This window comes from Haliotis asinina, chromosome 11 (genome assembly GCF_037392515.1).
Source record: "Haliotis asinina isolate JCU_RB_2024 chromosome 11, JCU_Hal_asi_v2, whole genome shotgun sequence".
In the NCBI taxonomy this organism is placed as follows: domain Eukaryota; kingdom Metazoa; phylum Mollusca; class Gastropoda; order Lepetellida; family Haliotidae; genus Haliotis; species Haliotis asinina.
In genome coordinates, this window is record NC_090290.1 from 3,150,574 (window position 1) to 3,164,684 (window position 14,111).

Here is a 14,111-nt window from a genome sequence, read left to right on the forward strand (position 1 = left end):
TGTCTCTGCTGATACACATTTGACTGGGCTTTCGAATAACCGAAAAGTACAGGATGGAATTCCGAAACACCGTGGATGACACTTCTTTTCATGCAATATTGTTTATTGTCAGGTTTTGTTGTTTTTCGCACACTGTATTCCTAGTTTGTCGTTGTTAGTCAGCTGTTGTGACAACATATATACATAGCGTGAAAGAGTTAAGTGGGTGAGTTAAGATTGTAAGTGACATCGGTAATATTTCCGTCATATCGTGACCGTAACAAAATATACTTTAATAGAAAGTAGAAAATATCTCTTGAAATCTGTCAACAAGTTACAGTCAACAGCAAGGTTACCACATACAGAAAGTTGAAAAAAGCATGTAAGCATTAAAGCATGTGTTACAAGACAGGGCAATGAAGGATGGGCTGTTACAAGACAGTACTATGAAGGATGGGCTGTTACAGGACAGGGCTGTGACGTATGGGCTGTTACAAGACAGGACTATGAAGGATGGACTGTTACAAGACAGGGCTATGAAGGATGGGCTGTTACAAGACAGGGCTATGAAGGATGGGCTGTTACAAGACAGGGCTATGAAGGATGGGCTGTTACAAGACAGGGCTATGAAGGATAGGCTGTTACAAGACAGGGCTATGAAGGATGGGCTGTTACAAGACAGGACTATGAAGGATGGGCTGTTACAAGACAGGGCAATGAAGGGTGGGCTGTTACAAGACAGGACTATGAAGGATGGGCTGTTACAAGACAGGGCTATGAAGGATGGGCTGTTACAAGACAGGACTATGAAGGATGGGCTGTTACAAGACAGGGCTATGAAGGATGGGCTGTTACAAGACAGGACTATGAAGGATGGGCTGTTACAAGACAGGGCAATGAAGGGTGGGCTGTTACTGTGATACCATCATATTCATGCAACGTGATATGACTAAAATGTTTCAACGATAGTCATAATGAGTTCTAGATATTACGATAACAATACCAAGATACACAGATCGGAAGACAAACCTACCATCTGCAAACAAGTAATACACGTATCCTAAACTTTCTAGAATTTGAATGTGAGTGAATGAGTTAAACTGTTCAGTCGCATTGGCAATAGTTCAGCCCTGGCGTGAATAAACGGGTCATGACAAAAATAGTTTATAATGTTATATCATTATTACACTTGCCACCAATAAATAAAACAATAAAACAACACGAATGTTTGAAACTAGCATTAAACCTAAAATCATATACTGTTCTGGACATGCACAAAATCGAAACAGGCTGTAGTCGTCACCAGCAGTTGAAGATAGACTGAACAACTGTTCATGAGGATTGCATGTGAGACGCTTGCCACCTGCTTGGCCCCGAGCTGAATTTACAGCATCCCTTCAGTCAATAGCGATTTGTACAAATCATGTACGAGGAGGTTTGGTGGTGGCGTGTGGTCCTGTGCATAAAGCTCAGGTGACATGAACTATGAGCATTCTTCTCGTGAGTGGAGTTTGGCGCAATATAAATGCACATATTATTATGTTTTGTCCACTCAAAGTTACTTTGAAAGGTTTGTGACTGACATACCCTCTCAGGAGGAAAATAATCTTAAACATTTTAACCCCATTTGAAGATATATCCACCACCAGCTAACATGTTTGCTTGCGAATTTAATTTACCGATAACAAGAGCATATCATTAAACTATTTACAAAAGCATATTATTCATGTTTTCAATTAATTCTACTTCTTGTAAAAACTCAGCAAATAAATGAAAGCTAACTATATTTTAGAATTCTTACACAGATGAAGCTCTGAAATATTTCATAATTTGGAGAGGTCAAGAAAGATTGTCCTGTTACTGCATGTGCATGTGTCACTAGCACAGACACACGCCGCTGGCAATAATTTGTTTTTATTAACGTTTATTTAAGAGTAAGCATAATCACTAGCAGAAACCAATTTGCCCGTCAGCGTTAGGATCGATAAGCATCTTACAGGTTTTGGGTACCACTTACGGCTTCATTTCATGTGTTTCACGTATCCACCAGAAAATAAATTACAATTTATTGCGTTCCCTGTAGTTATGGTAGCGACCGATTAAAAGATAAGCATTATATATGCCGGTACGGTCCGAGGCGGCGATGTTAGTGTTACGGTTTGGTGTGCCAAAAGGTGTAAGAAACCCCCTGTGAACCAGGAAGACAAAACAAAGATAAGTTTAAAATATTCAGATACTGTATTAAAGCAATGAGAGCAAGTTATACAAAGTCACAAGTCAATATCACAATATCTGTTTCAAACACAATGCAAGTGAGACAAAATCTCAGGCAATGGGTCATAAAATATGCTGTATAGCAAACTCACCAAAAGTCTTAGTGTGAGAGAGAACCAGTCGTGCAGAATGTAACACGGCAACCGGTCTGACAGGAGTTTCAGGCGTTGGCAGATTGATGATGATATACTCCAGTGAATGAATGTGCAATGTCTCAATCTGTGTCCTCACAACACGGCAACTAGCATTTACATATACTTTCAGTTGTTTCTCGAAAGTACGAGCACCTACGGCCACCGCCAACACCGTAGAATGCTCCAGAATAACCTCCCGGAAGTAAACAAATAGGAAGTCAAGGGCAGATAACTCCCGGAAAACCTGAATCCTAAAAATGCGGATCATCTATTATACAAAATGTGACCCAATATAATTATTATTCAGAACACTAAACATTGTGACCCAATAATGATTGTTACTGAATTGATAACAACATATACAGAAAATACACACTCGTAACATTAGAATAATAAAATGAAAGTTTTTTTGCTATAATTAGAAGGGTTGATCGGGCGTTGTGAAATACAGGTAATAGAAATGCTGCCCTAATAGATATAAACGAGTTGCTATAGAGGGTACAATGATCCCGAAAATCATATATTATAACGCCCCCATATTCGACGAATAACAAGTTAAGCCTGCACTCCACGTTATTCCTACCTTCCAGCGAGGTAGTAGGATATCGTGTCGTGGATATGTTCATTAATCATGATCATGAGAACTAAACGACACCAGAAATCCCATTGATCCATGTGGGTATAAAACACACAGTGGTGTGTTTAAGCAAAATATATATACATACGTCTCATTTGACCGTTTTCTAAATGGCAGGGTGCCTTCATAGTTTTTGATCGTGGTCAGTATAACCTCGTCAGAATGGTACACAACGTATGTGATCTGGACTGGGATCGATGGTCCCACTTACATTTAAGTAGATGGCGCGATGTCAGAGTGGGTTAGGTGGCTGATTTTGTGTACTGGCGATTAGGTGTCTGTGGTTTAGTGAGAAACTGTAACTCCAAATATATTGCATGTTACATTCGCGGCAAAAATTTTCTTTTTCCTTTCCTTACGAGCCTTGTAGTACTTCACAAGGGATTCTTCGAACAAATAAGTCCGTACGAAACTACACATGGAAATTGCATCAAGAAGCGCATCCGTGTTAATCGATATATGATCTCCAATCAATGTCGATAGACATAAGCGACACAGGAATATGTGAGGGTGGTGAAAGCCTGACATGAACTTGCCTGACCTGTGCAAAATACCCTAATCCTCCCCGCCATTCACCAACACAAAATAATAGGAACATGTACATCGTATCTACAGCTTTTACTTTAGTGCCAGCGTTCAGCTCTGATCTTATAATTGTTAGCGATTCCTTTGGCAAGATCTCGAGGTCATCGTGAAGTGTCTTTTCACATGTCGTGAATAAAGCCTTGATGTCGTTGTAAACCATGAGTGTGATGGAAATGTAATCAAGATTTCAGTTGTATTTCAGAACTGCTCGTTCGATTAGCATGTAACTATGTTTGAAACTTTCCTAATTCGAAGGTGAGTAAATAACACCCTTATACATCGCGATAGCCAAATTAATCTATCATGGCAATCCCCAAGTTGTATGATGGAGCATGCTATCTGCTGAAGATCTTGTCAAGGAGGGTCACATGGAGGTGAAGTTGCTCGTTGGTTATATTATAGTTCACAATATTTAACTGGCCTATTAGCCTGGCGCTACACACAATAACATGTACATAAATGAGTAAGTGAATCATTGGAGCGCCACTAATAGGAACATACAGTGTCGCCAAAGACGGACGTCAGATGGATCTGGTTTCCCACGTTTAATTTCAGTACCTCAGTAAGCTTTCACAACGTGATTTCATGTCCACTTTTGTCGATTAAGCACCACTAATTACGTCCCATTCATTTCCGCATTATCCACCAGTATCATTATGCGGTATTGTCTTCCTCAAAGTCCAAAGATGTCTATTGTATTTCAAGCCTCCGGACCACATACATTGGAGAAACATGCATTATGTAATCCCATACAGTTTGAATGCTGAGATGATTTTAACACAGACATTGTAAAGTAAATGTATTTAAGTTGATACAGCTTTGTATAGAGTTTAGTACATTAGTAGACAGGAATTGTGTAAATGTTGCAGTAGGTGACTTGGAGCGGTAACATTCAGGGGTATATTGTTTACGTAAATTTATGTGATATAGATAGACAAATAAAAAGGAATTCAATAGATGATTTACACAATGGGCGAAGTCTTTTATGTCTATCGATGGACACACGTCTTCTTCCAGTAATCATTACGTTTCATGGGCCTAATCTGACCTTATAAACTTGGATGTTAACTGTGATAGTTACGTTGGTGTCATTGGTAAAGCAAGATGTTGTAACCTTTCCGCAAAAACAACATGTTATCGCACTATTTGACTGGGATTCAGAAACATCATGTTTATGGTAGGGTTGAAATCGCGAAATGGAATCTTGTTTTGGCAGAGATTTCACATTCGTTGCGTTTCTCTTAAGACTTGTGTGTGTACGTAAACAATAACTCAATTACCATCCATCGAATAGTGCTAATATTCAAATGTTCATGATAAGCCATTCTCTTCCCACAGAGGTTAATTGTCATATCACCGTTACAGAATTTGACAAATAACCTCTGCAAGAAGATTAAAAGGTGGATGACCTGACAAAGGGGCAAGAATTGGCCTTGAAACGTCGTGTTAAAAGAATTAAAGAAGTTGTCATCCATAACAGTGTATTGTATTACCTCACCAACTTCTAAATGCCTTTGAAGAATCTCTGCAAGAAGAGCAGAATGAGGATAACCATGCTTATTTCTATCCAGATTGTACTACATGTCACATCACAGTCGAATTACTACAACTTGGTAACAACTTCATGTCCTACTGGTCAAATACTGTCGAATAATATTGTTGGTGATAAGCATGATTACGCCCTTGCAATGTTTACGTTCATTGTACAATATGTCAATGCCTCTAGAAAGTGGAAATAGTAAAGCTTGGTATTTGCTGATGATAAACAGCATTAAACAGTGTTTACTGAATCTTCGAAGTCAACGTGTCTAACTTTTTCCAGAGTCAAACTGATTTTAAGTGTCAATTTGGCTTGACACTATCAGCACACAAGAAAATCAAGAGTCTGACCTAAATTGGATATTGACAATTGTGAGTGGGAGAATATTGACCTTCCTTGCGGAGGTCTTCTGTTATTCCGCAAAGAGTTAAGATATTCCGAGTGTCGTTCAGATATAAATTTTGATATAGGTATGCATGAAGAAGGCCGCGTAGTCTTGCCATTCTAACTTATGCAACTGATGTTTGTTGACTACGCCTTCTTACAGAAGCATCGGCTCCCCAGGCCCAAAGTGTACCAGTGACTGATCATCCAGTCATGCGTGTCTGTTGTTTACAGATATACAGCAATATTCAACCATCCTTAGTCTGTAGGCAAACAAAACCTCCCTTTCGGAACTGCTGTTAGATCTTCTGCTTTGTACAGACTGCAGTCATACACCGTGTTGTCTCGTAGTGCGCGTGCAGCCAGTGGAATTATGGATCCATAGTGTAAGCACGTTTGAAATGCCTGTGGATGTTTACATAATATGAAGTCCTACATGTGCTTTTGTTCATCGGTGATACTCCTAACCATAGAAGATTCGGTTGGAGCAGTCGGTGTTCTAATGACCATTGGAGTTTTTTAAACAAACATGCTTTTCTGTGACGGTTTTTATACAGGCATCTTTGTCTTTCTTGGACAGTTTGCTACATGACTACCGTTTTCGCGTTATGTTTTTAAATAATTATACAAATATTGTTTAGATCTAATTTTAATGATGCAATGTTCTGGTTAAGCAAATCAATAACTAATTAAAACTTAGCACATTCCTTCACACTGTAAACACCCAGTAGTACAGCTTTACGTCCCACAGGATACGACATCATGAAGTGATTTGAGGAGGAAAGCTATTGACAAACCACAATTGGACCCATCCAGGCATTAAATAGGTCCTTACGGACGCAGACAGCAGGAGCTCATAGTGACAGGCTTTTTGAGTCGTCACCTAGTAGGACCCTTCAAACTTAATTAGATTTACAGACATGATTCTACCGTCTGCATGCAGGATGCCTCAATGAAGACAAAGTGTCTCTTACACATGTTAGGAGTCGCGGTCTCGTCAAGTTGTGTTGTTTTTTTTCACTGAACTGACAGGATGACCATCTCGTTTCTTTTGTATTGAACGAAGAATAAGTTTGGGAAGAAACTTGTCTTCGATGGAACCTATAATCAAAGATTTCTGGTACACTTCAGGAAAGGAACTTCAGGGTTATGGGTTCTTAGTCAGTTCGGTCACTCGTGTCCCAGTTATTTCATATACACTATTGTGAAATTGCTAAAAGAAGGTTATATGCATTAAAACATGGAATCGTTACTTAGTACACACACGTGTCCCCTGTCACTGAATGTGTGCATCAAACATTCACTAAACCTGAACCTTGTATGTATGTATGTATGTATGTATGTATGTATGTATGTGTGTGTGTGTGTGTGTGTGTGTGTGTGTGTGTATGTATGTATGTATGTATGTATGTATGTATGTATGTATGTATGTATGTATGACATCTCATAAAAGCAAGAGTCCATGTTTATTTCTTTTATTAAAAAGAAACAAAAACATTTGGTTTAAACATATTTATTTCCAGAGGGGGATTTGGACTGGTAAACAAGCAATATATTGCTTATGTTAATACCGCTCCAGGATACAAGTAACTTATATAAAGCAGTCGTGAGGAGAAAAGCATGCAAATATCAAACAATAAACAATAGCTTTCTGAGAATGTAACAATCAAAACGTGATAACATAGCCACTTATAACATTAAGATCATTAATGTCGGAAGTGCAGTTTCACTTTACTATTACAACACAAATCTGCCTGAGAGTACAATGAAATTATGGATAGATTCTAATAGTTCGTGATTATCGTTAACAGATCCACTAGAGTGGCCGTATAGTAATGATTTGATATCATATCCTTTGGTATAGAAGTGCATTTTGTGTCTTATATCAGAGTAATTTATGCACGAAAGAAAATAGTGAATTGGATCTTCTAAGTAAGAGTAGCCACAAGAACAAGACGGATTTGAAGATAAAAATCGTTCATATTTGTGTGCGTTTAAATCACTGCAACCGAGCCTGAGCCGCGAATGAATAATCGGACAGAATCGTGAGTTTAAATTAAAGTAGGTTTGATTATTATATGACACACTAATTTTTTTCTTAAAACTACCCAGAGTAGCCGATTCTCTATGATCAGTAGACAAAGAATTCCACAATCTTACAGTATCTGGGAGACATGACTTAGCATAAATTGCACTTTTGCTATCGATAGTTTGGAGCTTCAAACGATCTCGAAAACTGTAGTTTGCTGTGTCAGATACCTTAGGAGGGACGAGATTGCTCAAATATTTTGGAGTGAAATTATTAACCATCTTATAGAAAAATGTTAGTTTTTGGATGTGTCTACGAGTACATAGTGGTTGGAAATTTGTCTCATCATAAATTTTCTTATGACTCGTACCGCGAACAGCACCGCAAATAGTTCTGAGTGCATCAAGATTAGGTTTTTCAAGTGTTAATGCTTGCTGTTTGGTACAGTTGTCCCAGATGTGACAACAGTAGTCAAAAATAGGCAAAATAAATTGTATGTACATTGTTTGCAAAGTTTTCCGTGAAAGACGATATTTAAAACCTGTAAGACAGTTTACCATGGGTGCGACCTTTTTAGCGATGCAGTTAACATGGTCTGTCCAGGAGCAGTCATGCTGTAAAGTAAGTCCCAGATGTTTATGGCTATTAACACCATTAATGTTATAACCCTTCATTGTTAAATTTAGTTTTGGGCTTGGCCGCACTTTACGAGAGAATTGTATAGAATCTGTTTTATTGGGATTAAATGTAACTTGCCATTTGTCGGTCCAATCAGAAATTTTACGAAGATCATTATTAAGACACAGAGCAGTTTCGGCAGGATCGTCTATTATAGCATAAAGTGATGTGTCATCTGCGAAGAGACGGATATTGCTGTTAATTCCTTCAACAATGTCGTTGACATAAACTATAAACAGCAGGGGTCCTAGGACAGAGCGTATAACCATTTATAACAACTCTTTGAACTCTGTTGTCTAGATAACTCTCAAACCATTTCAACAAATTACCCCCGATACCATAACGTCTTAGCTTGTGTATAATACCTTTATGCCAGACCTTGTCAAAAGCCTTACTCACGTCACAAAATACAGCCCTAATTTCCTTACCTCTATCGACTGCACTCGCTATAAAGTCATACAGGTACGTTAGTTGATTTACTGTTGAATCACCTGGCACGAAACCGGATTGTAAGTTTGTAAGTATTTCATTATCCCTAAAATGATTGAATACGTGTTTGAAAATGCATCGTTCAAAAGTCTTTGCTACACAGCTTGTTAGTGCGACTGGTCGATATTTACAGCATTCATTTATACTGCCTTTTTTGTGAATAGGAACATCTAATGCCTCCTTCCAAATATCGGGAAACACTTTGTTCTTTAATGATATATTAAAAACTTCAGATAAGGGAACTGCTAATTCTCTTGCATTCATTTTCAGGAATTTGTTGCCAATACCATCTGGGCCTGTTGCTTTAGTGGTGTCAACAGAGAAGAGAATATCGGAGATTTCTTGCGAACTAAGTGTTAGGTCGCATAATGGATTATCTACCGCTGAGTGAATTTTGGGAATATCCCTATTTGGAGCATCTACTCTTGCCTGATCTGCAAAGAAATCATTCATAATGTTTGCTGTCATTGGTGTCATCGTATAGTTTGTCGTTATGGATTATCGAAGGAAAAGTGTTAATATTGGTGATATGTTTACTTTTTACATAATTCTTAACTAGACGCCACCATGTTTTTGTACCGTGTTCATTGTTTATCTTTTCATCAATTTTATTCGTGTACTTCCTCTTTGCATTTCTTACCGCGGATATAACTTTATTTCTACTCGATCTAAAAAGTTAGAGTTACGCCTTTTTGCGATTTTATGATGGCGATTGCGTCTACGAATCAATTTACGTACCTCACTACTCATCCAGGGGGCATCCCGGGGCCTTATCGTAACGACTTTATGTGGAATATAACTATCGCATACGTCAAGAATTGTACCTGTAAAGTCGTCTGCGATACGGTTAATATTTTCAGAGGCGAAGATAGCATGCCAGTCAAGAGTACATAGGGCATTTTTAATCCCGTCAAAATCAACTAGGGTATAATTATATATTTTTCTCTTGTAATTGATCGATTGTGCAATCGACTCGTTAACAGTAACATATACAGGGCAATGATCGCTACACACAGGATCTAAAACACCCGATTTTAGTAGAGTGCTAACGCTTGAGACGAAGATGAGATCGATTAATGTACTAGAACTGGGTGTAATCCTTGTAGGTTCGGTTATGCGTTGTGTTAGTCCAAATAGCAGTTGTAATTGGTTGATTTTATAACTTGTATCTGTAAAAAGATCAATATTAAAATCGCCAACTACAATTGTATCCATATTAAGATCAGTAGCGTTATTGATAGAATCTTCGATTAAATCCCAATAAGCTTCTGTTTTGTCTGCGCGATAAAACGTTCCTATTAGGTAGTTCCTTTTTCTACATCTTATTTTTATCCATATCGCCTCAAGCCCGGGTATAGTTAAATTCTCCATATATTCGGCATTTATTTTACAAAAACATTTGCGTTTCTTTTGCTGTTCAGTATATATATATATACTCTGTGTGTATGTATGTATGTATGTATGTATGTATGTATGTAAGTATGTATGTATACAAAATCAGGTTGAAGATCTAGAACGAAAGGTAAATCAACACAATAGGGACCATGGAGATGTACAGTGTTTTTGCAAGTGTAAAATGATAGAGATACAGAAAAAAATATTTGAAAAGGATAATCATTGTGTTCATTTAACAAATATTGTATTCTCTCACTCACTCACGAACCACGTAAGCATTTGTCCCAAAGGTCTAAAATCTTGTACATAGTCATATGGAAACACACATTGGTACTAAGGCGGACCACATTATAAGTGCATGTTTAACTGATTGTCGCATTGCATCATTTCCCATCAAAGTACAGAAACGAAGCCAAGTAATCCAGTATTCTGAGATGCCATAGTTCCTTTTCACTTTCCTTTTAAATATGTCAGAAACCTTTGATCTTAGGTTGGCTCGAAGACAGCTTTGCAGATTCCACCAAAGCCATTCTTCTTTAAACATAACATCTAGACAGTGTGATGCGACACACACTCCTGAGAAATGTGTGAGAGACGCGTTGATTCCAATGAGGAGTATCCAACACAGACGGTAGAATTGTGTATGTAAATCTAATCAAGCTTAAAGAGTCCTGCTTGATCGCTGCTCAAAAACGTCAGTATAAACTCATGCTGTCTCTATCCATGAGGACTTATTTAACGCGTGGGCGGGTCAGTTGTGGTTTCTCAGAAGCCTTTTGTCACTTCCTCTACAAATCCCTCCATGATCTCGTATCCTTTGGGACGTAAGGCTGTATTATTGCGTGTCTATTTTGAGGTTTTAACACGCCAGGATGAAGGAATGTGCTAATTTTGTTCGTGTAAGTTTGAATTGGTCATTGATTTTGTTATATCAGGACATCGATTTGCATGACTGCTTTGAGAACAGATAAGACCTCTATATGGAAAGAGATCAGGATCATGGCCCTGTGCCTTTGGGTCTGTAAACTCAACAGGGATGGTTTTATGATTTGGTTTGTAGTTTTGTTTTTTTTTTTTGTTTTTTTTTTTGATTCTTCAATACTGCGTTTGTAATGTAACAGAACACCTGGCATCACTGAGGTTCAGTGGTAGATAGGTATCCCGTAGTCGCTTTCCACTTTACGCACACACACACACACACACACACACACACACACACACACACACACACACACACACAAACCATAATATTAATAGTGTTTCATCTACAAGCTATTTATACACAAGGCATCGTGTTGCGTGTTACATCACGTGCACAGTAGCACTGACGCGACGTGGTGCTTGTAAGTGCCACGGCCGAGAAAATATTGTTTTACATATCGCCACCCTTCATTCTGCTAACAATGAGACAATGTTTACTTCAATTTGTTCACCGGAGAAGCAAGGGATCGGAGTTTGTTATAAATGTGTTTATCTTGCATCAAATGGTACAGTGTTTCGCACAGATCGCCCTATTCTTCACTTTCTCAAGTAACTGTTGTCATGTTGACAGAATATTTATATTTAACAATCATTGAAGCATACTGAAAACAATAAACACGGTAAACAAGATATCGTTATATATCACAATGTGGCTAAAGCAACTGAGTACGAAACGATGAGAACGAGTCGATTCAACCACAAATGTCACGCGTTAGATTAGATTTCCCAGCATCGTCGTTATAGATATATATATTCATATTTTGAGGATGGATGGGTGGTTTTGGGTAGAAATGACACCAACTAATGGAGACGATCAACATAATGCTATAAATGTACAACAGAGCAGGAGAAAATAGATTCTATATTCAACATCAAAACACAAATTGTAGCATTACGTAGCAGCGGTCATTAATTCAGTTTCACGCACACACGAATATGCAAAGGTGATACACGAGGACTGCAACTGATCGGAAGGAGGCCGTTTGGTATACTTAACAGTAATACACAATTGCCAAAGAGTTCACCATACATTTTCACTTTCCCGTATTACAATGAGTGCGCTGGGTTTTTGCGCTGCTTTAACCAATATTCCAGCACTAGCTTGAGACAACAAAACGAGGCTCACACAAAGTTCTCATGTGGGGAATCTTTGAAAAGCATTTTAGAAGTTGTACTGATGAAGGAAAAACAAGTTCTATGGATAGTCAACTTCTTCATTGCAATGGGTACGATGTTTTGATGTAGGTACTACCACCTACATCATCACTTGCTTGATACATCGAAACGTCGCACCCATTGAAATCGAAAAGCTGACTATCCATAGAACGTTGTTTTCCTTTCAACCACCTACCAGCCAGAAACAACAAGCGCTGGGAACAGTGCGCAGAGACCAACACGCCTCAAAGTCAGAATCAATGAGCGTCAGACTAAATTTGACTCAAGATGAGCACATCAGATCACATAAAAAACAATCCAGAGCACAATGTCCACTAGGGCAGGAGGCAAGCCCTAACAATCAACCTCAAAGACTTTAAGCTCAGAAAACTTCAAGACGTCATCTACAACAAGAGAATCCAATCATAACACTGGAAGGGAACTTGGTCAGAGTGAGAATGGAGTTGGTTTGTTATATGGCCTGTATGCCCACAAATTCAATATTACAGGAGAACTGAATTCACACCTACTTACTTCAGGTTTCCATCAGTAACAAGCAAATACTATGTTCCGAAAGTTACGGCTAATCATGTAAAACCATTTGTTCTAACGAAATTAACTTCGTTTGATGTATAGTCGGTGTATTGTAACAAATGACCCCATAAAGAAGTGTAAAAATAATACAAATTGTTCCGACTAGGTTTATCATGATCACATTTCCTCATAAAGCATGTGCTGTTTTATCATATCAGCTTACATATCAATTTCCATGAATTAGTCTTATGTCACAGAACCTTTGTGATTACGAAATTCATGAAACAGGAAATCCACTTGCTGTCACGGGTCATTCTTAATCTGAAAATAGATCTAACGTGGTATCTGGATGTGTCTTTGCTAATGCAAGGTTTCCGTCGCAAAATGATTCCACTCTCACTGTGACCAGGTTCCCTACCAGTGCATCAATCAAACGTTACTAAGGTTATTACATACCTCTTGCATACTATCAACATTATTTAAGATCCTCCCTCATCATGGATAGTCAGCCGTTGACGTATACTACAAGCTTCACTATCCCCTTGAGTATTGTTGATGTGTAAAACAGGCTTCACTATCCCCTTGTGTATTTTTGATGCATACCACAGGCTTCACTATCCCCTTGTGTATTTTTGATGTATACCACAAGCTTCACTATCCCCTTGTGGTGTATTGTTGATGCATACCACAGGCTTCGCTATCCCCTTGTGTAGTTTGCAGGCTTCATTTGTTATCAACAACTATGTGTTGTTATTGTGTCTGGCTTCCTAATGCCTATTGTAAAACATCTCCTCCAACTTGTATGTATATCCTCCTCTATCACTATGCTGTGCATTACTTGATTGATAACCTAAACATAAATGTCACTGTCACTGTACTAAAGATGTTCACACATAAGACAAAAGGTCTGAGAAATCCCCTCAGAACCGGCAAAAAATATATAACACTGAGAAGTTTGATTTTTTCAATAATTTATATTCAGCAAAACAGCAAGATACACAAGAGACGTTTCATGTTCAATACAATAGAGGCAGTTCTAAAATAATGCCTAATGGGTCAAAAATATAAAGTCAACTCACCAAAGTCTTGATGTGAGAGGGAGAAACAGTTATGCAAAATGTAACACAGCGAGAGGTCAGGCAGCGGTTATGTTGATCAAGCGCCGACGGAGAGGCTGACAGATATGTACTCCAGTAATCTGTGTGTGTTTCCGTGTCGACAACCCGGCAACTAGCCATTACATATACCATCGCCACTAACGTGGAATGCTCTAAAACAGTAGCAGTCTCGTGTTTCCTTTTTTCAAAGAGAGGTAAC

At 38.4% G+C, this 14,111-nt stretch overlaps 1 protein-coding gene across 1 annotated transcript; it reads left to right on the forward strand.

The window, feature by feature from the left end:
• Positions 1-395: 395 nt before the first annotated feature.
• Positions 396-899, forward strand: LOC137256423 (eukaryotic translation initiation factor 3 subunit A-like). Its single transcript, XM_067794267.1, has one exon. The coding sequence runs from the start codon at positions 396-398 to the stop codon at positions 897-899; it is 504 nt and encodes a 167-aa protein (XP_067650368.1).
• Positions 900-14,111: the final 13,212 nt, after the last annotated feature.